The sequence below is a fragment of the Dermochelys coriacea genome, chromosome 6 (assembly GCF_009764565.3).
Source record: "Dermochelys coriacea isolate rDerCor1 chromosome 6, rDerCor1.pri.v4, whole genome shotgun sequence".
NCBI classification, from domain to species: domain Eukaryota; kingdom Metazoa; phylum Chordata; order Testudines; family Dermochelyidae; genus Dermochelys; species Dermochelys coriacea.
Window position 1 is genome coordinate 24276932 of NC_050073.1, and position 25937 is coordinate 24302868.

At 42.6% G+C, this 25937-nt stretch overlaps 1 protein-coding gene across 3 annotated transcripts in view; it reads right to left on the minus strand.

Annotated features, from left to right (window-relative positions):
• Positions 1-25937, minus strand: part of KCNC1 (potassium voltage-gated channel subfamily C member 1) — a 157038-nt gene that overhangs the window by 10942 nt on the left and 120159 nt on the right. For all 3 annotated transcript variants that reach the window (XM_038407920.2, XM_038407919.2, XM_038407922.2), the window contains exon 2: positions 10111-11044. In XM_038407920.2, coding sequence (XP_038263848.1) covers positions 10111-11044 — 934 coding nt within the window. The remainder of the gene's footprint in view (positions 1-10110; positions 11045-25937) is intronic.

The following is a 25937-nucleotide window of genomic DNA, read 5'->3' on the forward strand; positions in this document are numbered from 1 at the left end:
CTGACCTTGGGGAAAATTCCTTCCTGACCCCAAATGTTAAAATCTGTTCCAGGGGTGTGGTTGAGATTACCATGCTCTGGCTATTCTCAGCCAGTGGTCATTGGCAGTTGATTACAAATTCAAGCAGGCCCTGAGTTGCTGTAGCTTATGGTGGGAGCTAGGTGAACCTTTAGGCATCCCCACACTAGGGAAAGTGTAAATTGTGACTTGTAGCCAAACTTTACCTCCTATCCTCCTCTCATTTCCTATGCTGAATTATTAAGAAACGGCCCTTTTTTGTGTAAAAGTGATCAATCTAAGTTCCAAAGGAGGTTGTAGAGACCAGTAAAAGTGTAGGGCCAAATCCTGGGAGCTGCTGAGCACCTGAGAAACCCACTATTTTTAATCTCTGATTGGTGGAATTGTCTGTCTTTGCCATGCCCTTCCCTCCTGCCGGTGAATTTCTTCTGTGTTTCCCCACGGTTGAGAGGGTCAGAGCATGCCATAGAATAAGGAGTTATGGGAATAGATTATGAATTGATAAAAATACAACCTTGCTGCTTTAGTGTCTGGGCAATTGTCAATTTGAAATTAAATTTATCTCACTTGCAACTAAGAGTGAGATTAGAAGCAATAAACCTAATACTGTTTCTCTAGTAAACAAACACAAAAATACCTCTCATCCTCTTTTATATCATTCCCTCCCAGACCCCACAAATAACAGGCAGCAACAACCAAAAGCCTCACCAGGACCTGAATTCAACAAAAGATCCTTGGGCTTCACATCTAGACCATGCTAGGCTACAGAAAGAATTTCTTATGGACTCCAGACCCTGGGTAGGGTTCAGGAAACATGGATCACAGAGGCAGAGGTTTGTTTTTGTCATTGCTAAATCAGGCCCTTAAAATACAAGGGATATAATACCTACATGGAGATTATCTAAAGAGGATGGGGAAGATATAAAAAGCCTCAAGCATTGAAATGATGAAATTATGGCGTGGAGGATATGGATGGAAAGTACAGCACAGGAGAGTTGTGGGTGTTGAATCTTGAAAATGACTATGATGTCCAAGATGGGAATCACTGATTTTTAAAAACAGCAGGTCTCTAAGCCAGTATGTTGGGGAACATTTCTGCATGGAGAGCAATGAAAATTAAGTGTTTTCCGTGCAGACTATCTGAAAGAAATAGCACATTAGCTAGATCATGCTTTCTTGCATCATGTACTTACTCTTTGCATTAATACCTTGTGTCACAACCCAATGGAGTTACCTATAGTCTGTGACATTCCTTGTGTTTTGTATTTAAAGAACAGTATTGTAATCTCCTCTGCTGCCCAATATGGAGCTCGGGTTGATGGGGATTGAAGAAAAACTTCACAGAATAAATTGTGACAGTCTGTAACATACACAAGTTGCAAGCAACATACAATAATAACAAGTAAATGTTAACAAACAGAACGAGAGAGAGAGAGAAAGAGAAAGAGAAAATGTGAAGAACATGTAAAAGAATTCATTTGTTCCTACACAGCAACTCAATTTAATTTTAGCTACCCCAAGATTTTCATGCTTTGTATAGAGTCAGATGTAGTTATCTTTAACAAACACCTGAATATTATTTTACTGTATATTTTAAAACTTATTCTGAAGTGTTCTTGAGTAGATGTCACACGAACAGACTTTATGTTGGTACAGCTGAGAGCAGAATTTGTCTCCTGTACAGCAGAAATTTGGTATAATAGACAAATTCCCAGATGCTCCTCAAACCCGACCTACCTCTGACTATTTACTCACCTCCATGTTGAAATGGGTCCCTCCAGGTAAGGTTGTCCCCCAATAAAGGTACTCCAGTGAATAAGATGACCGCCTCAGACAACCCTGATTGGCCAACATTGTGACATCACTGTCAGAGAATATCACCTTCAAGAGGCATTACTTCCTGAAGTGAGGTGACAGCATGTTGGCTTCCTGTCTGTTGATAGGTTTAGAGACAGGGAGTAGGTACAGGAGCATAAATAGATCAAGGGCTTCTTGCTCTGAAGATACTATTGGAAGGGTGTATAACACAGTGGTGAAGGTGTTGCTCCTGGAAGCGCTGCCTTCCAAAGAGGTACATCGCAGTCCCTGCTAGAGATGGTCCACCAATTCTGTACACTGATCCTGTACTTTTGTGAGTCAAATTAAAATCCTAGTGATTCCATAGACTGCAGTGGATCCTTGGGTAGGTCATGGTGCAACATATAAGCTCAGTCTGGTGAGCCAGGTATTGGTTCCTCGCTAGGTAAAGTTCACCTCCCTTAAGATCTTAGAGCACCGAATTGTGGATCTAGTTTAGATTTGAAAAATAAAGAATACAGTATGATGATCTGTAGGGTATGGAGCATGGATGAATGCAAAGAACAATGAGAGCAGAAATGGGTAAACTACTGGTTACTTCTGGTCTATGCTTGTTTTGTAAAAGCAAATTTTCTTAGAAGTAACAGACAGAGAAAGCTTGGATGGAGTCTAAATCAGGTATAAAGTAAGAGGGTCATGGCATAGTGGGCTGAGCACAGCACTCAGTTCTAGTCCCATCTCTGTTACCAATTCTTTCTGTGGTAGTGGGCAAATCATTTAGCTCATCTGCTTCAGCCAAACAGTGCTCAGATATAGAAGTTGCTCTATTTTACATCTGACTTCCCATGGCCCAGAATGGCAATTCCAGCCACTGGGGATCAGCCTTTTTCTCCCAGTAACACCACCTGCACTGGAGGATGGAAGTTGAATGATGTAGGAGCTGCTAGGGCAGGCATATGTAATTGGAGGATCCCCCTAGTGTGAGGGAATACTTAAGGAGCTGGATCTGCCCGGTTCAAGGCTGCTTTGTGCTGGAGGACTGGCACAAAGTGGGCTTAATGGACCTGAGAATTAGGTGTCTGTGTCTCCGTTTTCCCATTTGTTGAAGGGATATAATACTGATTTGCCAGCCTCAGTGGGGTGTTCCCCACCCCCCTTCCAGTGGTGTAGACTGGTGTAGCTCCAAAAGAAGCTATATCAAGTTACACCCGCTGAAGATCTGACCCAGTTTATTTCCAGAGAGCAAGGGATAATGGGGAGCTATTTTTTGGTTTCACATGTTGTACATGTGAAAAGTGCCCAGCTGACTACTCTGAAAACAGAAATCCTCTCTTTAACCGTAGAAAAGGTACAGCACAAGCAAGGTAGAGGCAACTTCCCCATATTTTTTTCCTATCTGATTTACAGGCTCCACTTTAGGGGTGAGAGTAGTTCCATTTCCATTCCTATTCAATACTTTGACCACTCTGCTAGGACTGCCAAGAAGGGTCCCGGTGGTTTGGGGCTTTGGCCACACCTTCTCCATTACAGCCTGGACTGAGACAACCATCTTGTTTCATGTAAGCCTCCTGACAGCCATTGGATGTCAAAAACTTTCAGCCACTGTCACCCTGACCTGAACCATGGCTTAGCAGACCAATATTCCATTCACAATTCCCTAAGTGTCTTTCAAATTTTAATGGATTGATGATATTTATATTAATTAAAATTCTGAATTAGAACAAAACTGTAGTTCTTTTGCTACTACAGGAAGTCAGACCACAGGTGGATAATTGTCCAATGACATGTTTAGGAGGTGCTATTGGAATCCACTGTTCAAGGGATATTACAGAACCCCCTCTGTGCATGACCTACAGGAGACATGAGACCATGACAGGTGCCAGACATGAGAACTTAGTCTTTTTATCTCAAGCTATAGGCGCTTATGCTGTAGCTGGAGATCCCGGGTTCAATTTTGGGTGGCACCAAGGTGATCATTATTGCACTATTTTTCTATAAGTATTCAAATTTTGATATTTTGGATTAGGAATTATTAAATGGTGTTTGAATTTTAAAGACTAGAAAGGCCATTTGCAATTCAAAAATGAAGCTGGGGAGAGGGAATCTTCTCCCACTTATACCTTTTGTGACTCAGGCCCAATGTAATAGTTTAGCTAGGACAGTGGTTTTCAACCTTTTTTCATTGGCAGACCCCTAAAGAGTTTTGAATGGAGGTGTGGACCCCTTTGGAAATCTTAGACATAGTCTGTGGATCCTCAGGGGTCTGCAGATCATGGGTTGAGAACCACTGATCTAGAGTATATAAGCACCACTGTCTTCTGCTGGGGGGTGAATGAGAACTGCTCAGTTCTTTGTGGTTATGTATTATCTGGTGGCTAGTCTACAGCAAGGATAGAAACAGCAACGCTACTACAGTCAATTGAGATTCTTCTTTATCTTGAGTGGTATTTTGAGTGGAATGTTCTATTCCCCTTGTTGCAAACCTGTGGTTTAATGGACCATCATGATATTTATGGGTATGTATACGGCCACAAATTCATGGTACTCGTATCTTCAAAATGTGCAGTGTAGGTTGCATAAAACCTGCTTACGATAACAAACTGCATCTAGTGGACAAGACACCTGATTTTCAGAACCACTGAGTACCTGCAACTCCCATTAACTCCAGCTGGAGTTGTGGGACCTCTGCACTCCTGAAAATCAGAGGCAGTTTGTTTTTTGAGTGCAGGTTATTAGGTTTATTTGTGGTCGCAGAAGAAGAAATTAAGCCTAGATCAATTTTTCTAGAGAGTGTTTCCACTGATAAAAATGAATCTGAACCCAAAGGGAGCCCCAAATCATATTTAAAAATGGAGATCAGCTCTCCTCGATATGTTACAATGAAATAAAAAATTCTTAGGGTCAAGTCTTGTCCCATCCCATGCAGAGAATGGGAGAGTTTGGGGATGGGTACTGGTCATTCTCCCTCTCAGCAACAGAGCATAACAACTGCAAAGGCTACTGCAGATGTAAAGGTGATGCACTAGCTATGGAGTGTTGGTTTATTTTGCTCCTCTCCAGCCCTTGATTCCCTTGTGATCCTTTCATTGCTCCCAGCAGCAGCCTGGTTTCCCAAGCTCTACATTGAGTGGAGAATTCAGCTTTCATTGTTTACAATGCTGCAAGGAAGTTACCCAGATTGCACAATACATACACCCAGGGATACTCTCTATCTAGACAATAGCTCAAATATAGGCAGTGTGCTGAGCACTCAGGGGCGGAGGGAATCCTTATCTCAGGGTTCTGAAGAGCGTCAAAGCACCAGCAATGTCTCCCTTCCAATGATGTGTATGTATAGGAAACTCCTAATATAGAGAAAAGGTTTGGGTAGATCCTTTCACGGGTCAGGGAACAAAAATCACCCATCTCCTTTTCTTTAGGTGCTTAACTCTGGTCACTCTCTGTTTCCGTCTGAGTGCAGCTGATTTGTGGCACCAAAATGCAGGCAATGTTACAGACATCAAGTGGAGTTATGGATTCCATTAGTATTCCAGACCCACCATTATAGATTGGCAAACAGCATCATCCAGCTCTTCCTATGGATACTGTAGGACATAACCATAAAGCCAGCACATCCTTTGGGCAGGCACACAGGGGTGAGGACGAGGAGAGTCATGTGAAATTTTCATTACGAAACCCCCACCAAGTAGTTTGGAGATTTGTTTTGCCTGTTTTGAGGCTTTGTCGCCAGCCTGAAACTTGGGCCTGTTTTGCAGTTGTTTGTGATCTTGGGCTGAGTTTCATGTTGTCGTGGGGCAGCATGTAGCTTTGGGCACACTCCCGGTAAAGCTGAACAGTTTAGGTTGAATTCTGTTTTCAGATTTGGGTTCACTTGATTTTTCATGCAGCTCTAGTTCGGAGACCTAATGCTGTCAAAGCATTTTGAGACCCTTGGATGATATACAAGTGCAAGGGATTACTACTATTATTATTACTCTTTGTTGTTAATTGTCTTTTTTGTTGTTAGGGGCATGCTTCTGGGACTCAGGCCATCCCAGCTCAGTGTCCAGCTCTGCTACAGACTTCCTGTGTGGCCTTGGATAAGTCACTTTAATCTCATGTTCTCCCAAACACCACTTGTAAAATGAAGATAATACTTCCTTCTACCCACCCTTTGCCGTCCTTGTTCAGTTCGACAGTAAGTCTTTGGGGTAGAGGGTTATCTGTTTCTTTCTCATTGGGTCCCTGATCTTGACAGTGGCTGCTAGGTCATATGGCAATACAAATAGTAAATAGCAACAGAATCTTTTTTGGTGGGGTCAGGGCCTGGAAAGGCATATGCTTGTTTTAAAGGCACAGGGAACTAGGCCCATTTAGTATTTAGCATGTATCAAGTCTGGGTTTCAAGTAGTTTTACAGTCATGCTAGTCATGGGTGAAATTTACTCCTTTGTATCGTTTTGGGTCCAATTCTCCAATCTGCCCAGATCCCTTTGCTACATAAGTGGCAGAAAGTGAATTTAAAGTGGCCAGAGATTGTCCCTGGAGAATTCCCCCTGTGCAGGGGGAATCACTGCTGGCTTCAAGCTGCTGCCATGACTTCACACCTCCTGCCCCAGAAGCTGCCCCCTCCCTGCCAAACATAAGGGAGCAGAGAAACAGGGACATGGTGAGTTGTTGCCAGGAGAGGAAGTGTGGCAGAGCAAGGCTCTGCTGCGACCAGTTTGTCACTGGTTTAGAGCCACCTTTCATTAGTGGCATCAGTTAAAGCTCCTCCCCCTCCCCGATGATTTAATTTAAGCCAGGGCCAGACAGCTGAGAATCAAGGAGCGGTGAGCTCAGGTCCAGTGGAGAATCACTGCCTTTATGTGTAAATGATTAACCCAACACCTGAATGTTCTGTGATGGGCATTTCCTAGGAGAGACTCCATTGCATAGCTCATCTCTTATCTACATCAGTAGCACTTTCAGTAGGCCAGGGCAGAAAATGGGAGGAGAAATAATGGCATGTTCACAATTTCCCCCTCATTTTTCTTAACATTTTTTAAATGTTCTGACCTGTTCTAGTTTCCACTTAAGAGCCCACCTGCGTGAATGATGGAGTCCCAGACCATGAATGGCCAGAAAGCCATGTCATCACAGAAAGGAGCTATTCAGAGTCATAGACTAGGGGCTAACTTCTGCTTTCAGGGTCAGCCTGAGTAAAGATATCAGCATCTGGCCCTCAGACATCTGTTGACTTCAATGTTGCATGCACAAGACTGAGTACAGCATTTGGTCCACTGCATGCTTCTAAATCTGCCAATAAAAGGGCCCTGTTCTATAGATGGCTACTGTAATAGATGGAACCATTTCCCCCATTTCACCATCTTGTGAGTTTTTATCACATTGCTATAAAAAACAGCCTACATAACTGTACTTGATGTCTCAATCATAAGCAACTAAACAGGCTATATTTTAAAGAATGTGCTAGAGGTACATGTTATTTGTCTTGTATCTTCTACAAAGTTCTATGAAACTGTACTGGAGTTTAACAGATAGAAATTGAAGGGAAAACATATGAATTGGGGTGGATCTCTTGCTAGAGACATTAGCACTAAATAATCCATTCTGGGTTCCTAGTTAATCACAGTTAATCGGTTGTCTGTAATTAGGCAGTGTGACTAATCCAAAAGTTTTACAGTATGTAGAACATTCATTACTTGCACATTATAGATTTCCATGGAATGCTGAGACTCTCGCTAAGTTTCACACACAGAACAGTACCTAGGAGTACATGATTACTCTAGAAAGTGAGTATCAAGATGGATTCATGCACTAGTCTTTCTGTTTTGCAGACAAGGCTGTGCAGAGCTTGCTTTTAACAGTGCGCCTCTGATCTGATCTGATTTTGCTATCAGTGGTGCATAGTGGTGATCAGGATCAAAAGCCCAGTAACATGGTTATGGAGCCCATCTCCATCAGTTGAAGTACAAATGTGTTATAGGGCTGCTGAAAAAAAAAAATATAATATATATATATATATAATATATATATATATATATATATACTCTTTTAATCAATTATTGCAGAAATGGATAATTTGCTGTCACTATCAGTACTTCATAGGTACTGTAGCAGCAGCTGACATTAGAGCACTCATGGTGACAAAACAGTTCCACATTGAACCAAAGTTACACGTATTCTCAGGATACCAGTGTGGAGTTGAATTGAACTCGCAGAGTTCTTGGGTCCCAAGTCCTCAAAAGTTCAAGGACCAGGATATGTTATTCGAGGAACTTAAAGCAAGGGACTTCTGGGTAAGAAGTCATTCTCTAGCTCTCCACTAAACCACTCCGAGTCTGGTGTCTCCCTGCCCACATAACAACTGGGTAGCTGGAGTGACATTCAGTTGTGACCCACCATTTGTGAGTGCCCTCTTTCCTCCTGATTTATAGAGCCACAAAGCATCTACTCATGAGGAAGTTACTTCCTTGCCTGGAGATGACTTTGTGATAAGCATTTGCAACCTGAGGGGAATGGACAGATAAAACCGTATGTGTGCATGAAGGGTAAAACAGTAAAGAGACAGTCTATCACATGGAGTGCAGTCGACCTAATGCAATGGGAGAGTTTTAAACAGAAAAGAAAAAAAAAATGAAAGCTCTTTACCATCTAAATGAATTTTACATAGTTGCACAAAAGGGAAAAAAAACCAACAAAAAAACCAAAGTCACCGTCCACTACCTCCCACTTTTCAGAAATTAACACTGGCATCCTAAAATTCACACACAAAGGAAGGTCTCACTTTCTTTGTGCTTCTTTCAATGACATCAACATGCATGGCTATGAGATGAAGAGACAATATCTCACCCATGAGGAGTGACAAACCAGAATTTTCTTCAAAGTAAAAAATAAGAACACAAGACCATCATAGGTGAACGCTAGTTCTTTCAAAATGCCTCTTTGTGACTAAAGCTCAGTCAGAATCACTCTATTGGTGACCTGTTTTATCTAACACAATACATGCTGAGGAAAGTATTTTGTAACAGGCTGAAGAATGCACACTGTACAGCTGGGCTGGAACGTCTACCAAAATGGTAATGGTGATATTTTAAGTGTGATCTGCTTTGAATTTACTGTTTCCACACAGTAAATAAATAGATGATATTCCACAGGTAGAGTAGATTATGGGGTAGAATCATCAGATTGGAGCCCTGTAATTTTATGCTATATGTAAGGATTCTCATAAAACTGAGATAGTTCCATAATTAACCACTAGCCATGGGATATTATAATATATTCCATGGTGACTAGTATTTCTCCCCAAATGTAATAGTATGAAATTATAATGTTACTCTCATTGGGGTTTTCTTCTATTGCTGACATGAATCCATATAATTAAAAAATAAGACTACCCTGTTGTGAGATTATCACTCATTGCTGTTTAGTACAAATCTGCCAGAAACTACCAGTATTATCCCTTTTCCAGTCAACCTTTACTACTAAAAGGTTGAAAGAGCTGTAGATCATCAACCCATGCTTTCATGAGGGCAAATATGTTTTAGCTACTGTAGTTCAAAACTCTTCATAACTCTAAATGGTAAGGTCTAGTGTAATATAGAATGGGTTGGTTTGCATGCTATGGAGTTAACATCCTTACATCTATAATTGTCTCCTAGTGAGTCGTTTTGTGTTAGTGTCAAGAATTTAAGCTATCGTTCTACTTTGCAATTAATCATCCGAAAGAGATGGGATTGCCTTGTGAATATGCATGTTGGTGTAGTCGTCCCTCCAATTTAGTAGGCTCCTAGTTTCTTTAATCAGATGCACAATACCTGTCATTTAAAAACAGCTGAAGGGTCACAGCTGGAAACAAATTAAAAAACATCTGGCTTTTTCAAATTCTGACCCCATTGCATTAGAAATCTCTGTAAGAGCTGCGTACTCAGCTCCTGCACTGCTAGGAAGCATTCCGCTCTCAGGTGCCTCCATGATGCACTATAGAGTCCAGCAACATGGCTGTAGAATGCTAAAATTTTCTTCCACTAGATGTAATTGCTCTTCAAAAATATCTTGAACCATGTATTCCCTTAACCAGGACCAAAGTTAAGGCTCCTGGAGTATGATCTCATCCTTAATTTTGCTGAGCAGCCTCCCCTGCGCCATTTGTCCCCGAAACCTAGACTTCACACATGATATTCAATGTGTGGTGGTGGGACTATAATGGATAAATGTGCTACCCATTGCTCTAAGAAAGCAGTCTGACTGAATCTTAAATCTCTACAAGGTATGGAGGTTAAAGGTCAGATGGACATTCCTCTAAGAGGTTTCCTACCTGCTCTGTTAATTTCTAAAATTTCTTCTTGGGCCAGTGGGCATGTGTCGCTCTGAGTACTGTGATGTGGAGAATTTACGACAGATTTACAATAATTGGGGGATCCCAGCTGGGGTGGCCTCGGGATATGCTTCTTTTTTTTCTTTGGTAGCTTCTGCTTAGCCATAGCTAAGGAGTAATACATTCCGAAATTGTTCACAATGACGGGGACAGGCATGGCAATGGTCAGCACGCCTGCAAGAGCACAGAGAGCCCCCACCAGCATGCCTGACCAAGTCTGAGGATACATGTCTCCATAGCCCAGGGTAGTCATGGTGACAACAGCCCACCAAAAGCCGATGGGGATATTTTTAAAGTGTGTATGTTCACTGGCACTAGGATCATTGGGTTTAGCACCTATTCTCTCAGCATAGTAGATCATTGTGGCAAAGATTAAGACGCCCAATGCCAAGAATATGATGAGCAGCAAGAATTCATTTGTGCTGGCACGGAGAGTATGTCCCAGGACCCGCAGCCCCACAAAGTGGCGAGTCAGCTTGAAAATTCGCAGAATTCGCACAAACCGGACTACTCGTAGGAAGCCCAGGACATCCTTAGCAGCTTTGGAAGACAGGCCACTGAGTCCAACCTCCAGATAGAAAGGCAGAATGGCCACAAAGTCAATGATGTTCAAAGAGTTTTTGATAAATTCCACCTTGTTTGGGCAGAAAGTGATTCTCATCAGGAACTCAAATGTAAACCAGACCACACAGACGCCTTCGATATAGGTCAGAAAGGCCTCGGTCTCCGCTTCCCTGTAGTGTCGCACGTGGGTGTCGTTGCCAATGAATTCAGTCTCTGTTTTGTTCACGATGGGGTTAAATCTCTCGTGGGTCTCGAGGCAGAAGGTGGTGATGGAGACCAGAATGAAGAAGAGGGAGGCGAATGCCACGTACTGTTGAAGGAAAGTCACAAGAGAAATGTTAAATGGTAGATAAGGTACTAGGGATTTGTTTCTGAAACACATACAGAAAGCTGTTGGATTATTACAACTGAAGATGTTAACAACTGTAGTGCCTTCTGCCTGTAGATTTAAGACATCATGCTTCATCTGCAAAGGCAATCATTCGCTCAGGCTCTGATTCCTTAAAGCACTTAAGCATATGCTTACATTTAAGCATGCACTTAAGTCTCATGGACTTGAATGGAACTTAAAGTTAAGCACATGCTTAAATGCTGCCCCAAATAGGGATGTCTTCCTGAATTGGGTCTCAGTGACTGCTGAAGTTACTGATGGAAAAGACCCACTAGCTCTCAGAATCCACTTGCTCTAAAGTGCAAGACGTACAGTGGCTGCCATAAAAAAGTCAACATTTATTCACAATTACCTCTGTCTTTTTTGTGAGGTGTAACAGTTATTTCCTATTCTAAGTTTAAGGAGCAATTGTGGCATTCCAGATCTCACTGTGTGGTAGCGGCTGCTAAATGTTGATGTTAACGGTAGCTTCTGCAGGTCCCCAGAAGAGGGCAGTGTCTGATATTACAGAATGATGGGCAGCAAAGTTCCATTTGTTTGTGCTGAAGAGTCCACAGCCTCACCAGAGCCAGCAAAACACGCAGAGGACTGGCCACAAGTCACACTAACACCTACCATTGTAAGATTCTCCACAATTAAACCTCTCAGCCATCTTTTCCAAACCTTTCCCAGAAAGAGAGAGAAATACAGGGCCAGATTCTCAGCTGGTATGAATTGGCACAGTTTCATTGGCTTCCTTGGAGTGTCATCCAGTTACACTGGCTAAGGATCTGGTCCATTACCTTGTTTCCCATCAGAATGTGAGCATGCATTCGAAAACCAGATCATTTTTTTCCAAGCTGCGACATGGTTTCTTGTTTAATCATGTCACAGTGAAGGTGGGAATGTCCTCCCAAAGCCATGGGAGAGTTTGAATATTTGTTTTATCCACTTTTGCTCTCACTTATCCCAGCTTTATCACTGGATGTACTCCTGATTTATGCCAATGTAACTGAGTAGAGGATAAGACCCAAAATGTACAACTCTTAATAACTCTACTTTCTCTGCCTAATCCCCAGCAGGCATTTTAATTGAGCAATTAAATCAAAACAAAACGCCCTTTCCCCACCCCAAGAATCTGTATGCATCTAATAATGTTCTTTGTATGTCAGTAATGGAAGCATCTCTTTGTAGATGCTGGAGATCTGTCTTCCTCAAGTTCAAGGTGTCTACATGTAGTGACCCCTTGACTAAGCAAGACACACAGGATACTTTCAACTGTGCCCTAAAGGACATACGCAACTGTATCAATTTAAGAGCTATCCAAAGAAAATGTTATGTCCTTGTATTACTTCTATCAAGCAATGTAATCAAAATAGGAATTCAATGGGGTTGGTTTGGTTTGTTTATCAGATACCTGGCCAATACCACAGGGTCAGCTAAAAGAAATAGCTGCCAAAGGAATATACCTGTTAAAAATAGTATCTGTCTCATTCTACAAGGCTAAGCTACAATCAACTACTGTGTATTCTTAGTGTGTAGCTAGTACAAAATTACACTTGACCTTCACGGTTAGTAAACAAAGTGAAAAGCAAATATTTGACTTGTCTCCTTGTACTTCTTGGTATAGAGAGCAAACTGAACTGTTTGCAGAGGGGTAGGGGCCAAGCTAGCTTGTGCTGGGATTTTCTGCACTCCAAAAACAGGGGACCTGATTCTGCTGTAGACGAGATCAGAGTCCAGCCCAGAGTCACTGACATTAGTCTTGGTGCTGAAACAAAGGATGGTCCACCCTCTTCTTTCTCAAACTATCATTAGTTGTATTATGGTGGCACTGAGAGGCCCCCTTTGTGCTTGGTGCACAGACAGACACCTGACAAAGACTTTACAATCTAAACAAATGAATTAGCCCCATTTTACAGTTAGGGAACCAAGGCACAGAGTAACTTGCCAAAGGTCACACAGGAACTCTGTGGCAGAGCTTGGACTAGAACCCAGATGTCCTATAATCAGGAGGTCATTCTCCCTTTCCTTGCACCACAATATCTCACCAACATTTTCTTGTAATATTCCCATTAAGTCTAGAAGAACTGAAAGTAGCCTTCTCTGGTTCAGTGATTGTTACCGATTGCTTCCACACCCCTCATGAAAAGGTCTTATGTAAGGAGTGATTTAAGAAACCATCTTAACAGCTGAATGTAGCTGCCAGGACTGTAGTTTGCTGTCAGGAAGAAGAGTGATCTAAAGGTTAGAGAAAAGAGCTGAGATTCAGGACTTGTCAGTGTCTATTTCAGCCTCTGCTATAAATTGGTGTTACTTTGGCTAAGGTAAGGTCTCTGTGCCTCAGTTTACCCATCTGTAAAATGGTTAAGGTAATGAGTTAATTGACTCCAAGGAAAGTTTTGAGTTTTGCAGAGTGCTTTGAGATCCTAGATAAAGAGGCAAAAGCACTGCATACACTTTGGAATTTGCTTTGCTGGCTTTACCTAGCATCAGAATCCTCCCTGGAAATAAACCACAGGCTCTTCTAAGGGCACAAAAGCTGAGATTTGCAGTGCAGTATTGCGACACTCACATGTATAAATATAATTAAACATCACATAGGCCTGGGTAGGATTAAAACAACAAACAACCCTCCTTCCCTCCACCTTTCATAAAGAAATCAGGAAATATTTACCCAGGGCTCAAATCCTGTCTGCTAAATTTCAGCCTGGAGCAAATATTTACCCCTGAGTTATAGACCCGTGAGAATAAGAGCTTCTGAAAGGAATGCTGCCACATCTGTAATACTGGAAGCAGAAGCACATGTTTCTAAAGCAGAGACGGGAACAGCACACCATCTGATTTTATTAAAATAAAGCCATTATGCTTTTTAACGGGTTCATGAAGGAGGCCCTTCAAACAGACTTAAAATGCAGTGTGCGTCCTGACGTGCTTGAATAACTCCCATGAGCCTGTGTTTGCTGCATAGGACAACCTTCAGCATGATCTCCTTGCACAGCGAGAATCATTAGAAGTGATGGTTTGTTGTATTAAAAAGAAGAAACAACCAAATCTGACAAGGCGTTTAAAGCCGCTGCAGTGACACACACTAGTAGTGTTGTTGGGAGATAACGTGACACCAGTAAGGTCTCCCACTATTCGTTCCTGCAAATGCATGTCATGGCTTCCTGATAGAGCCAACAGTTATCAGCCTATCATTCAGCAGAGCTCAAGCACGTGCTGTAAGTTAAGCATGTGCTTTAGTCCATTCTTGTTCGGCAAAAACACACACTTTAATGTGGATAGATTTACACACCTGCTTAAAGTTAAGCACAAGCTTCAGTGATTTGCTGAATTTGAATTGGGGTCTCAGAGTTTTGGGTCTTCACAAAGGCTCATAAAAATGCTGTAGGGATAACATGATGATCAACCTCCCTCCCCCTCCCCCACTGGTTACCACTGTACATTGTAATAATTATTGCCTTATAGCATTACCAGCAAGGCTGTCCTATAACTCGTGTTTGAAAAAATACTCCTTAATGATCTCATTCCTGTTGGTAGTTGCTTTGAAATCAGATTGGATTTTAAGGGGCTGGTTTTTAAAAAGCAGCCTTCCCTTCTGCAGTTCATGTTTTGTGCCATAATAACACATGTATGCAAGAGATAGGATTTGTATGCAGAATAGCCATTTGGACAGATGGATCCTGAACATGGTGGGTTTGGTTCTCAATTACATAAAGGCTCCTTTACACTACCCAGGCCCCTGTAAACTTCCAGAGGGGGTCTAATGGGACATTGGTGTAAATGAGAAACAGGCCTGAAAACTCGATCACCTGCATGCACGACCGATGGCATCTATCACCTGCACATGCTCCGATACAGATTTTTAGACGCTCAAGGTGGAGTAGCTGGCAAGTCAGTGGCTGATGCAAAAATGGTAGAAATTGGAAGGAAAGAACCACTGTTGTCTTCTTCTAAATGTTCTTATACATGAATTAAGTGCCATCTGTAAACTATACTTACATTTCCCTCCCACCACAAAGGCTAACAGCTGCTCTCATCTGATGTCCGACACTACGGTGGCCTTATTTTCAGAGATGCTGAGCCCCTATAAATCCCATTGAAGCCAATGGGAGCTACATATGCTCAACGCCTTTGAAAACCAGGCCACAGCCCTTTATTCACTGATAATTCCCTCTTCTATCGTCTATCCTGTGAGTTTTCTTTTGCAATTTACTGGTCCTAGTTTTCTTTCTTTCCATTTTATAGTAGAATAACTCTTCTTCACTGTTTCTAAACAGGGTGGGGCAGAAGTGTGCGAATTCTGTCATGTGCCCTTGAGTTATGCAATGGAAACTAACGTTTTTTGATAATTAAAGCAAGTACCGAAAGTGTCGGAAAGTGATCAAAGCTCATTTATCTGCTTTGACACTTGCCACATGTGAAGGATTTCTGCTGACACTGGAGATGCTGCTGATGATGCTTTCGTACCCAAGAGAGCGAAACCTGAGATTTTCATAAACTGCAGATGGGCAGACAAATTGAGAGGAGGCCTTAAAAGACAAATTTGCATGAAAATGTAAATAATGTAAAATGTTTACATTTTGGAGGGGAAAAAATGACAATCCTGCATAATCGCTGATTATAGCGGGCCCAAAATTGTAATGCAAATAGTCCCATGAGGCTATTTTAAGAGAAGTTCAGAATGAACTTTCCGCTGGCCCTTTTAAGGGGAGTTCATCGCTATCTAATTTATATGGCCTCCTGATTTTAAACAAAAAAAAGCGCTCTCGCTCAAACAGCCTGATTCTCCATTGCCCTGCATCTTGCCGAGTCAATTATGCCAGTGCAAAGTGGGTGTAAAATGCTGCCCAAATCAGAACAATATGCTTTGTTTTGCACAGCGGGAAAGGACAACAAAAGGTGAGAGGCAACAGAGAACCATGGCTAGGTACTCATGACTAATGGGCACAGCATCTCTCCACCCAGCATGGAGAGAGAATGAAAAAACAGTGGAATTAACACTAATAAGCGTCTTAATGCAGGCTCATTACGCAAAAATCAGAATGTTTGACTAGGCAATAGCATATGGCCAGGTGACTGTCTAGTGCTGGAAATGGCCCTTGGAAACATTAATATAACCTGCTGTAGTTCCAGTCTTGCAGGCAAGAAATCTTTACTTTTGCTTTTTTTTAAACAGAAACTTTGTTATTCAGTAGAATTCCTCCTGCAGGACAGGTGGATTCTAAGACAGAAAGGCAGTGAAGGGCAGGGAATAAGGCACTGTACTGGGACTCAGGGAATGGGGCGCTATTCCTGGCTCTGCCACCAACCTGCTGTGTGACCATGAACTAGTCACTTCATCTCAGTTTCAAACTCAGTTGCTTTGGGGTTTGTTAAAAATGGTTTCCATGGCTCTATTCATGACTTAGGCCTCACTTCTGCTAGGGACTGAAGCTTGTGCCTAATTTTAAGTGGGTGAAATAGTCCCACTGAAATCTCAAGATACATTGAAGTCAACGTAACCATTCACATACTTAGAGTTAGATATGTGTTTTATATACCTGGTTGAATAGGGGCCATGCCTGTAAAAGTGAGCAAAAGCAAGGATCTTGTTGAAAAGCAACCTCTGGAGCTGTGAGACCTTTATTAAGAAATATTAGAATGAAAACAGCTTTGGCGTTTCTTTGCACATAATGCTTATTAAGAAGCTGGTAATACTTAAAGGGAAAAAAAAGTCCAGTCTTGCTCTTGTAGGTGTGAATTCTATAAAAGCATGACCTAGTAGTGTAGCCAGATCCTGTTCTGTGAGGAGTGCACAGGTCAGTAGTAATTAGCTTGATCTTTCTTTCTTTCTTTCTTTCTTTCTTTCTTTCTTTCTTTCTTCTTTCTTTCTTTCTTTCTTTCTTTCTTTCTTTCCAATGAACTGACATTGAGGCAATCAATACAGTCACTCACTTCAGTGAGCACAGTATTTCAGTCATAGAGCTGTTCAAATTTATGTTATTCTGCTGAGATCTAACAAAGAACTATGCTTACAAATAGACAAAGCCCTTGCTGGAGGATACGAAGACCACTACTCTCGTAGGAGCTAATGGATGCAATGATTATGTAATGCTGAAAAAATAGAATACAAACTTCAGGAGGTATCTCTGATTGCTTTAGGGAAAGTAGCAATCAGATGTGAAATAGCATGTGAAAAAATGTACAGTCAACTGTGGGAAATAGGTTTTATTTCTAAATTCTGTGTTTCAAAAACAACAACAAAAAACGGAAGTGGATGGATCCCTTGAATGCAAACCCTAATGTGCAGCTAGAGGATACATGTGCTGGCATGGTGACTCTTGGGACATGCAAAACTTCATTAAAATTGGAAGACTGGCTTGTGCAATACCAGCCCAGGACCGCATAGTGAACCAAAGTGGTCAAGAAGTCAAGCACTGGAGCTGACTTTTCTGATTCCCAAGCAAGGGATCAATTGATCAATCGTCCATCATCTGTTTTGAGTAGGACCGGCTTAGCCTCATGGTCTAATGACAACCCTGTGCATTGCCACATAGGGAATGTGACTTCTAGTCTCAAGCTTTGTTACTACCTCCCTGGGCTGGCTGATGCTGGGAACACTGCAGAAACAGTAGGGTGTGAGAGGAAAGGAACTTTTCACATTGCTATCTAGCAACCCTGGTAGGATAATTCCCATCACAATACAGACATGTTTCAGAGGGAGACAGGCCCCCAGACTTCTTCAGCCAGACATATTGGTCAGCTTGATTCTGAGCCTTTGAGAAGAAGAAGAAGAAGCAAGAGGTGGAGGGATGAAAGGGAAAATGGGAAGATTCCCATCTCTGAAATACTGTGTGGGACCACTGCCTTCTCTGTATACGATTCATATCAGTCAGAAGGGCTGTAAATATCCACATGACACTGTGTCTATAAAAATATTATTTAGACAGTACTGTCCAATGCAATAGCAAATATCAGTTGTGAAAAGATATAAACCTGCATGCTTCAGGGCATAAGCCAAACAACTGTGGGGTTAGGAAGAAATTTCCTCGAGGCAGTTTATTCCATAGCTGTCCACTAGAGGTTTCTTGCACCTGCCTCTGAAGTATCTGATGCTAGCCACTGTCAGTGACAGAATACTGCATTAGCTGGAGCATTAGTCCAGTGCTGCAATTCCTATGTTCATTTTGTATTTTTAAAAATGCCAGATCCACTAGGTGATATGTCTATTTTAAAAATTATTATTGTTAAATTATCCACTCTGAGTTCTGTTGCACTGACTAGTGGTAGCACCATTATTAGTGATGCTTGTCAGGAACTTGACTCATCAGCTTTATTCTGGTGCCTATTTATCCTCTGAGAAAGTCCCACTTACTCACTCTTACTCATCACCGGTTCTTTACTCTGACTATGAGACGAGCAAAGCAGTTTTTGCACAATCTTTTGACTAATGAAGGGGGTTCCTCACTAGAAGTGGACAGAATCCTCTTGGCAAAACACACCTGTCTGGCCCTGGATTTTATCACACTCATGACACTCATACCCAGTTTGTTGAGCAATTTGCTATGGTTTAGAGACAAGTTTTATTTTTTCTGGTTTTGCATCAAAATCAGTCAAATTCATGGTATCTCCTGGTTTCTTATAACATACTGCCAGGGGAAACTGTGTGTCTCTGACTCAGTCTCATGGGGAGCTTCTGAGTTCATTAGAACTTGAAAAGCAAAGGGTCACTGGCCTACAGAGAGAAGAGTATTTATATGCACCTCTGAAACCACTGGGTTTAGAGAGCTCTGCTTCACGCAGGCAGCAGTGCCTTAAGAAGTGTAGAGCATCTATGCACCATGCCTTTTTCTCCTTCAGGGCTAGAGTGTGACTTGGACTGTATACCTGTGCAGGTGGTAAAAAAAAACCCTGTTTGGCCCTAGACTGGGGCTACGTGGACCTTAGGTTTGGCTGAGCAGGAGTAAGTACTCACTTCCTGCCTTCCGGAGGGGATGCACAGGAAGCAGTGAGGAATAGGCAGAAACTTTGCTACACTCACCCTCCCTCCTCACTGCTCAAATAGCTATGCACTGTAAAGGGGATGTAGTAATGTACTGTTGCTTTTAGCTGCCCAAAGCAAGGAGGGAGCAGGAGAGGAATTGTGACTGCAGTAGGGGCAGTTGGGGTGATGCAGCTTATGTACCATCCCGTGCTGATGCGTGACTACAGATACAATCTAACACTTAGTAAGAGGCACAAGGGACCTGACACTGTCCATTCTCCAACCCAGATCCAATCACGGCAGAGCATGATGGTGCCACAAGTCTTTTGGAGAGGAGGAATAAACATTTTTGCAGCCTCTCGTAGCCCCTTCTGATTGCTCTTTGGGATGCTTTGCACAGGGGCAAAGGGAACCAAATCCTTCCAAATATAGAAAAAGAGGAAAATGAGATTTGATCTTCAGCTACACTAAAAAGAGCAAACCCCTGGGGTTTTTTGGTAAGAGGAAACACTGCGGCATATGAAACAGTTGTGAATGAACCTTAAGAAGAAGACACTTGAAATATGCAATGAGGGCTAATCCTAAATTTAGAGCTCTCTAACTAATGAGCAAGATTGACTTTCCAGCTTGGTTTTTGAGTCCTGAGGTTTGCTTCATAGGCCAAGTCCTTGTTGCTATTCAGACAATAATGCTGATGCTCTGTGACAAATTAAAATAAACAGCTATCAGAGCTGTAATAGATTTTAATGTATTGAGACTGAATGTTTTATAACCTATAACAATGTGGGCAATTTACCTGCATATTTTTCATACATCAGCTACCTCAGAAGGCTTAGGAGGTGGGTTGGTGTATAAAACATCGGCTCTGCATGCACAGGACTAAGGGCACATTGTGCAGAAAGCCACATCCCACAGAAAACCCACAGACTTAAGCTCTTCGGGACAGGGATTGGCTCTTACTAAGTGGCTGGCTAGATTGTTGGGCTTAACAGGTAGTGATCAATGGCTTAATGTCTAGTTGGCAGCCGGTATGCCCCAGGGGTCGGTCCTGGGGCCGGTTTTGTTCACATCTTCATTAACAATTTGGATGGTGGGATGGATTGCACCCTCAGCAAGTTTGCAAATGACACTAAGCTGCAGGGAGAGGTAGATACACTGGAGAGTAGGGATAGGGTCCAGTGTGACCTAGACAAATTGGAGGATTGGGCCAAAAGAAATCTGATGAGGTTCAACAAAGACAAGTGCAGAGTCCTTCTCTTAGGACAGAAGAATCCCATGTACTGCTACAGGCTGGGGACCAACTGGCTAAGCAACAGTTCTGCAGAAAAGGACCTGGGGATTACAGTGGAAGAGAAGCAAGATATGAGTCAACAGTGTTCCCTTGTTGCCCAGAAGGCTAATGGCATATGGGGCTGCATTAGTAGGAGTGTTGCCAGCAGATTGAGGGAAGTGATTATTCCCTTCTATTTGGCACTGGTGAGGCCACATCTGGAGTATAATGTCCAGTTTTGGGCCCCACACTACAGAAAGGATGTGGACAAATTGGAGACAATCCAGCAGAGGGCAACGAAAATGATTGGGGGGGGCTGTGGCACATGACTTATGAGGAGAGGCTGGGGGAACTGGGCTTATTTAGTCTGCAGAAGAGAAGAATGAGGGGGAGATTTGATAGCAGCCTTCAACTACCTCAATTGGGGGTCCAAAGAGGATGGAGCTAGGCTGTTCTCGGTGGTGACAGATGACAAAACAAGGAGTAATGGTCTCACGTTGCAGTGGCGGGGTCTAGGTTGGATATTAGGAAACACTATTTCACTAGGAGGGTGGTGAAGCGCTGGAAGGGGTTCCCTAGGGAGGGGGTGGAATCTCCATCCTTAGAGGTTTTTAAGGCCCGGCTTGACAAAGCCCTGGCTGGGATGATTTAGTTGGGGTTGGTCCTGCTTTGAGCAGAGGGTTGGATGAGATGACCTCCTGAGGTTTTTTCCAGCCCTAATCTTCTGTGATTCTATGATTCTATGTATTTGTACGGCTCCTAGCACAATGGAGCCCTGCTCTCAGTTGGAGCTTCAAAACGTGGTTATAATACAAATGATAAATAACATAAGATTCTCCCTTGGAGCTTAGGCCAAGATTTTCATAAGTGACCAGTGATTTTGGATTCCTCAAATTCTGGGCACCCAACTTGAGACACTTTAAAGGAGGCTTGATTTTCCAGAAAGAGTTGAGCAGCTGCTCTCTGAAAATCTAGCTCCTTCATGGTGTCAGGGTAAGCACTCTACAACTGAGACACCCACAAACCACTAATCATGTTTGAAAATCTTAGCCCTTGTTGGTCATAAACCACAAGCTCCTATTCTATCATGGCCAGGTTCAAAGCCACTAGAAATCAATGATAAAACTCGTACTGACTTGTTGAGCTGAATGAATCTGGTGCCAGTACATTGGGCAAACAAACCTGAGAATGGTCACTGGCTTGGGAGAAGTAAGATTGGCTTATTTAATTTGTTTTTAATATAAAAACATTTTCAACGAAGGACATGATCGCCATGTGAGTCTGGAAGCTGCAAGCAGGAAGTCTAATGGGGGAATCAGGAAAACATCTTCCCTCATGATATAGTATAGCACAGTTAAGTGCACCAAGGGCCACTCACATCTTTCTCTAAAGCATCCAGCGTTGGATGACAGGACACTAGCCAAGATGGACCATTGATCTGTTCTGGCATTTCCCACATGTGTTCATTTTTATGTGTCTATGTTCCTATTTTCATCACAATAAAGCATTTAAAATGAAATCAATCAATGCATTCTGATTTTTTACCTTATTATGATCTGTATTACAGTAAAAGCTAGAGGCCCTCGCTGAGATCAGGCACCCTGGTGCTAGCTACTCTACATACACACAGTCTGTGACAGTCCCTGTCCTTAAGAGGTGGCAAATTAAATACACCACACAGACATTTTTAAATGCATCTTTTATGTAGAGATCATGTTGAGGATTCTGAAGTTGGGATTAGTTAAAGGGAGGGCAGTTTTTTTAAATCTGAAATCATTTTGTGAATGAGAGATTAGGGTGGAAATCTCTCAACCAGTAAAGACAATGAGGAAAGGAAAGACAATGATTTAGACATGCCACTCAACAAATATTCTTTCTATTCTTGTGGATGACAGTTTTCCAAGACCTAATTCTTGTCTATTGGTCTATAAAGTTCTGTTTCCTTTATGCCCTTAGATGCATGCAGATCTGTAATGGTATCTTGCTGATAACTTTTATTTTTTAATAGATGCTGGGCAGCTTGATTGTTTGATTTAAAAAAATAAAAGCCTCCAATCTGTAATTTGGTTTTACAATCACAGACCAGTGGTGACTTTTCCTCCTTAATCCTAAACTGTGTGCCTTACGCAGCGAGATTCTTGTTATAGAATCTTGTTGTCCACTTTACAGCCTGCAAGCAAGATCGCTGCAGACCCACTACAGATGGCCACTGTAGTATGTATAACCTTGAGAGGGTCAAACCACTTTCAGTATTTGTTCGGAGCAGTGGCCCTTTTCTTTTGTTCATTTGTCTTCATGGTACAGCAAAACGGAAGCACTCGTAGGCACAATCACTCAAGGAAAGAGCATGGGAGCCTCAATGACCCATCAATAATAATACAAGCTAATAAAACAAACAGGAAGTCATAGGATTCCTTGTTGAATGCACTTACAGCTCTAATTATACTCTAGCTTATTAAACTGATTAAGCAACACTGACAAACACAAGGTTTCTTCAAGGGGTGCAGACTGGTTTTAAATATTATGGCTGCCTTTGCTTGTGCGGCTAAGGGGCCAGCATGTCAGACTGAAAACTCAGTGGGTCACAGTGCTTCGTATTGATTCCAGAGGCGTAGTGGTGCATTGAATCCAGATGCAGCTCCATCTACTATAGTGTAGGTGCTGCTGCTGCTTCTATTGGAGTTTTGTCAGCATGGCACCATGCTGGCATTTCACTGCAAAAAGCAGGTTGCAGCTGGACACCAGGAGAACTGGGTATGGGTGGATTGACACCAAAGTGAAAGGGTAGAGCCGATGTGTACTAGGGATGCTTCAACCTTGCTGTCAGAGAGAGCGTGTAGGTAAAGAAATAGACAGTTGTACAGGCTAATCTATACAGACAGACAATGCGGGAAGGAAGCGAGAGAAACACGGGGATGAAAAGAAAGTGGAGGAGTGAGGACAATGCAGTGAGGAGGAGAAAAGACAGAATTAGAAGCAGGCGACACAATTCATCATTGTTCTGAGACTCCTTTGCATCTGCGAGGCTAATGCAATGGGGCTATAGACCAGCTGCAAGCCTCCTCTAGGAAACACCCCTGGACCTGAGAACCCTGTACACAAGTGGAGAGACAACTCCGTGCCATATCTTCAATAGCTGACCCCAGCAGCGTTCTGGGGTCGGTCAGTGAAGGTGAGGCAGAGAAAGCGGGGAGCATGGCCAGGGCATTGCTGCGCTCTGGTGATTCTGTGCTCCCGCAAAGCCCACTGGGGTCAATGCAACAGGAGGTTAGGTCAGCCCAAGGGCTTCCAAATTTGTGTGGGGTCTGCACTGGTTCATACTGTCCTTGAATATGAGAGGCACAAACTGCCTCCCCTGTGTCCCTGTACTGAGCTGTTGCACCAGCCAAGGGATGAATCTAGCTCTGGAAAGGTAGGGAAGAGACAAGACAAGAGGAAACAATCCATTGCCTCTAAACAACTGGCCTCATCTTGTCAATTAGAGCCAGAGGGTGTTGTTGCCTCTAGGAAAAAGAAGTCAGTTCAGTTATGAAGAGCAGGAGTGACAGGGAAGTAACACTTCATGATATGTGAAGTACTTCCAACACTTGTACTTTTATAGTGAATCTTGTGATATTTGGTGTTTCTTAAAACTCCAGGTCCGGGAGTCAAGTGATCACGTGGGAATCTTGAGCACTTCCATTTTAAAAATAACTCAGTTTCCAGCCCTCCTGGTTGTGGAGAAAAGATTGAAAACATTACCACTAAAGCCCTAAACCCCAAGGCAGATGCAAAGAATCTAAGCTTTTTTATTTTCAGACATCTCATGATTTTTAAGCCAATCTCATGATTTTGGGGAGTCTGAATTGTGAGTTTTGACTAGCTGGGGCTGACAATACTGCATATGCATCATAGCTGCATAGACCTGATTGTCACCATTTTGTGATATACAAAACAAAGATATTAATACTACAATTAGTGAACCACTATGAATGGGATCAGCCCCTCTTCGCATCAAAAACTGCTATTCTCTTCTGAGCTGAGCTCGCCTTCAGAGACACTGCAAAGTTGCTGATGCCACCAGACTTGACCTGCTTAGTACTAAAATGTCTATGATCTAGTGTCTTACAGGCAATAAATATATTTTATTTTACACCCACATCTTTCACCAACATTTTTCTAGTTATGGTTTTAGTAGGTCCTACAGTGTTTGTTTTCTTTATTGGATCTACAGTGACTAGCAATCAAAAACACTGTTTCCAAAGGTAATGGCAGGCTGATAACATCCAAGATGTCAGTAGTTACCCAAGATAGCCAGATACTCTAAAAAGAGAAGGAAACAAACCTATCAAAGAGCCATGTGAAATGGTTTTCTGAAGGGGTGAAAGCTATGATAAGGTTTCTTAAGGTCGGAGCGTTAAAGATAGGTAAGCAGAGACCATCATCAGAAATCCATCAAGGATATGAAGGACTTCCTTGGAAGGACAGGAACATAAAGGTCTTCACAACCACCCCTCTAATCTGTGATACTCACAAGAGTTAGTCTAATATTAGCTTATAATATTATATTATCATCTTCCTTACCTGACTAAACCATCCTTCGTCCCAATGCAGGCCTTTTCCTGCAATATATTTACAACTGCAGCTTTGTTTTCTACTTCTTCACCATATTTTATGAGCACCCAATAAAACATCCCTTTAATAATATTGCAATAGAATGGCTGGTATGAATATATCACTGACCTCAACTGGATGGGCTCAACACTGGTCAACTCTGTGTCAGGGGCCCTATGCTCCCAAAATAGCTGACCAAGTCGTCTTCTGTTCAAGAGGAAGAGACCAATGCTTTTTCAGGTCTGTTCCTGCAGCCAGTGTGAGGTGCAGCAAAAGTGATACCTTCAAGGTCCTAGATGACCACAGGTATGCTATAATAGTTCAAAATTACAGGGGTCTACCTTTAACCAGTTATCCATTTTACTGTTAAAGCAAACAGAAAAAGACAACAAATATGTAACTCTCCAACTAAGGCTTTCTCTGTTGCACTAGGACAGCTCTACATCCAGGCTGACACAGAATCCCACCTGAGATTATGCCTTTAATTATGCTGGTTTTGAGTGACTTAAATTAATTTTCTATTTCTAATATTAATGGTGAAATAACTTCTTAAAATTCACTCCGGCAGCCTTTGCATGGCAGCTCTCAAAGCATCGTTTTTCACATACTCCACCTGGCTGAGGGAGGAAATGTGGGTATTTTCCAGTCTTGCTTTGAAATGCCTGAGGAAGTGGTGTATTAATGCCTAGGCCGACAAATTTGCAGGGGCAGCAAACTTTTAATAGCAGCCAGAGGCTGCTTCCCCCACTGCCGGTTTGCGCCCTCTGTCCCAGGCCCTGCCCCAACTCACCCTTCCCCGCCCCCTCCCTGCCCCTATTGATCCCCTCCCCAAATCCCTGCCCCAGCCCCTCCTCCTCTCCTGAGCGTGCCGCGTTCCCCCCTTTCCCCCCCTCCTTCGCAAACCTGTTTTGTGCACAAGCACTGGCAGGGAGCGTGGAGAAGCAGGACCTGGTGGTGCGCTCCAGGGGAGGAGCGGAGTGAGGCAAGCTGGGCGGGGTGGC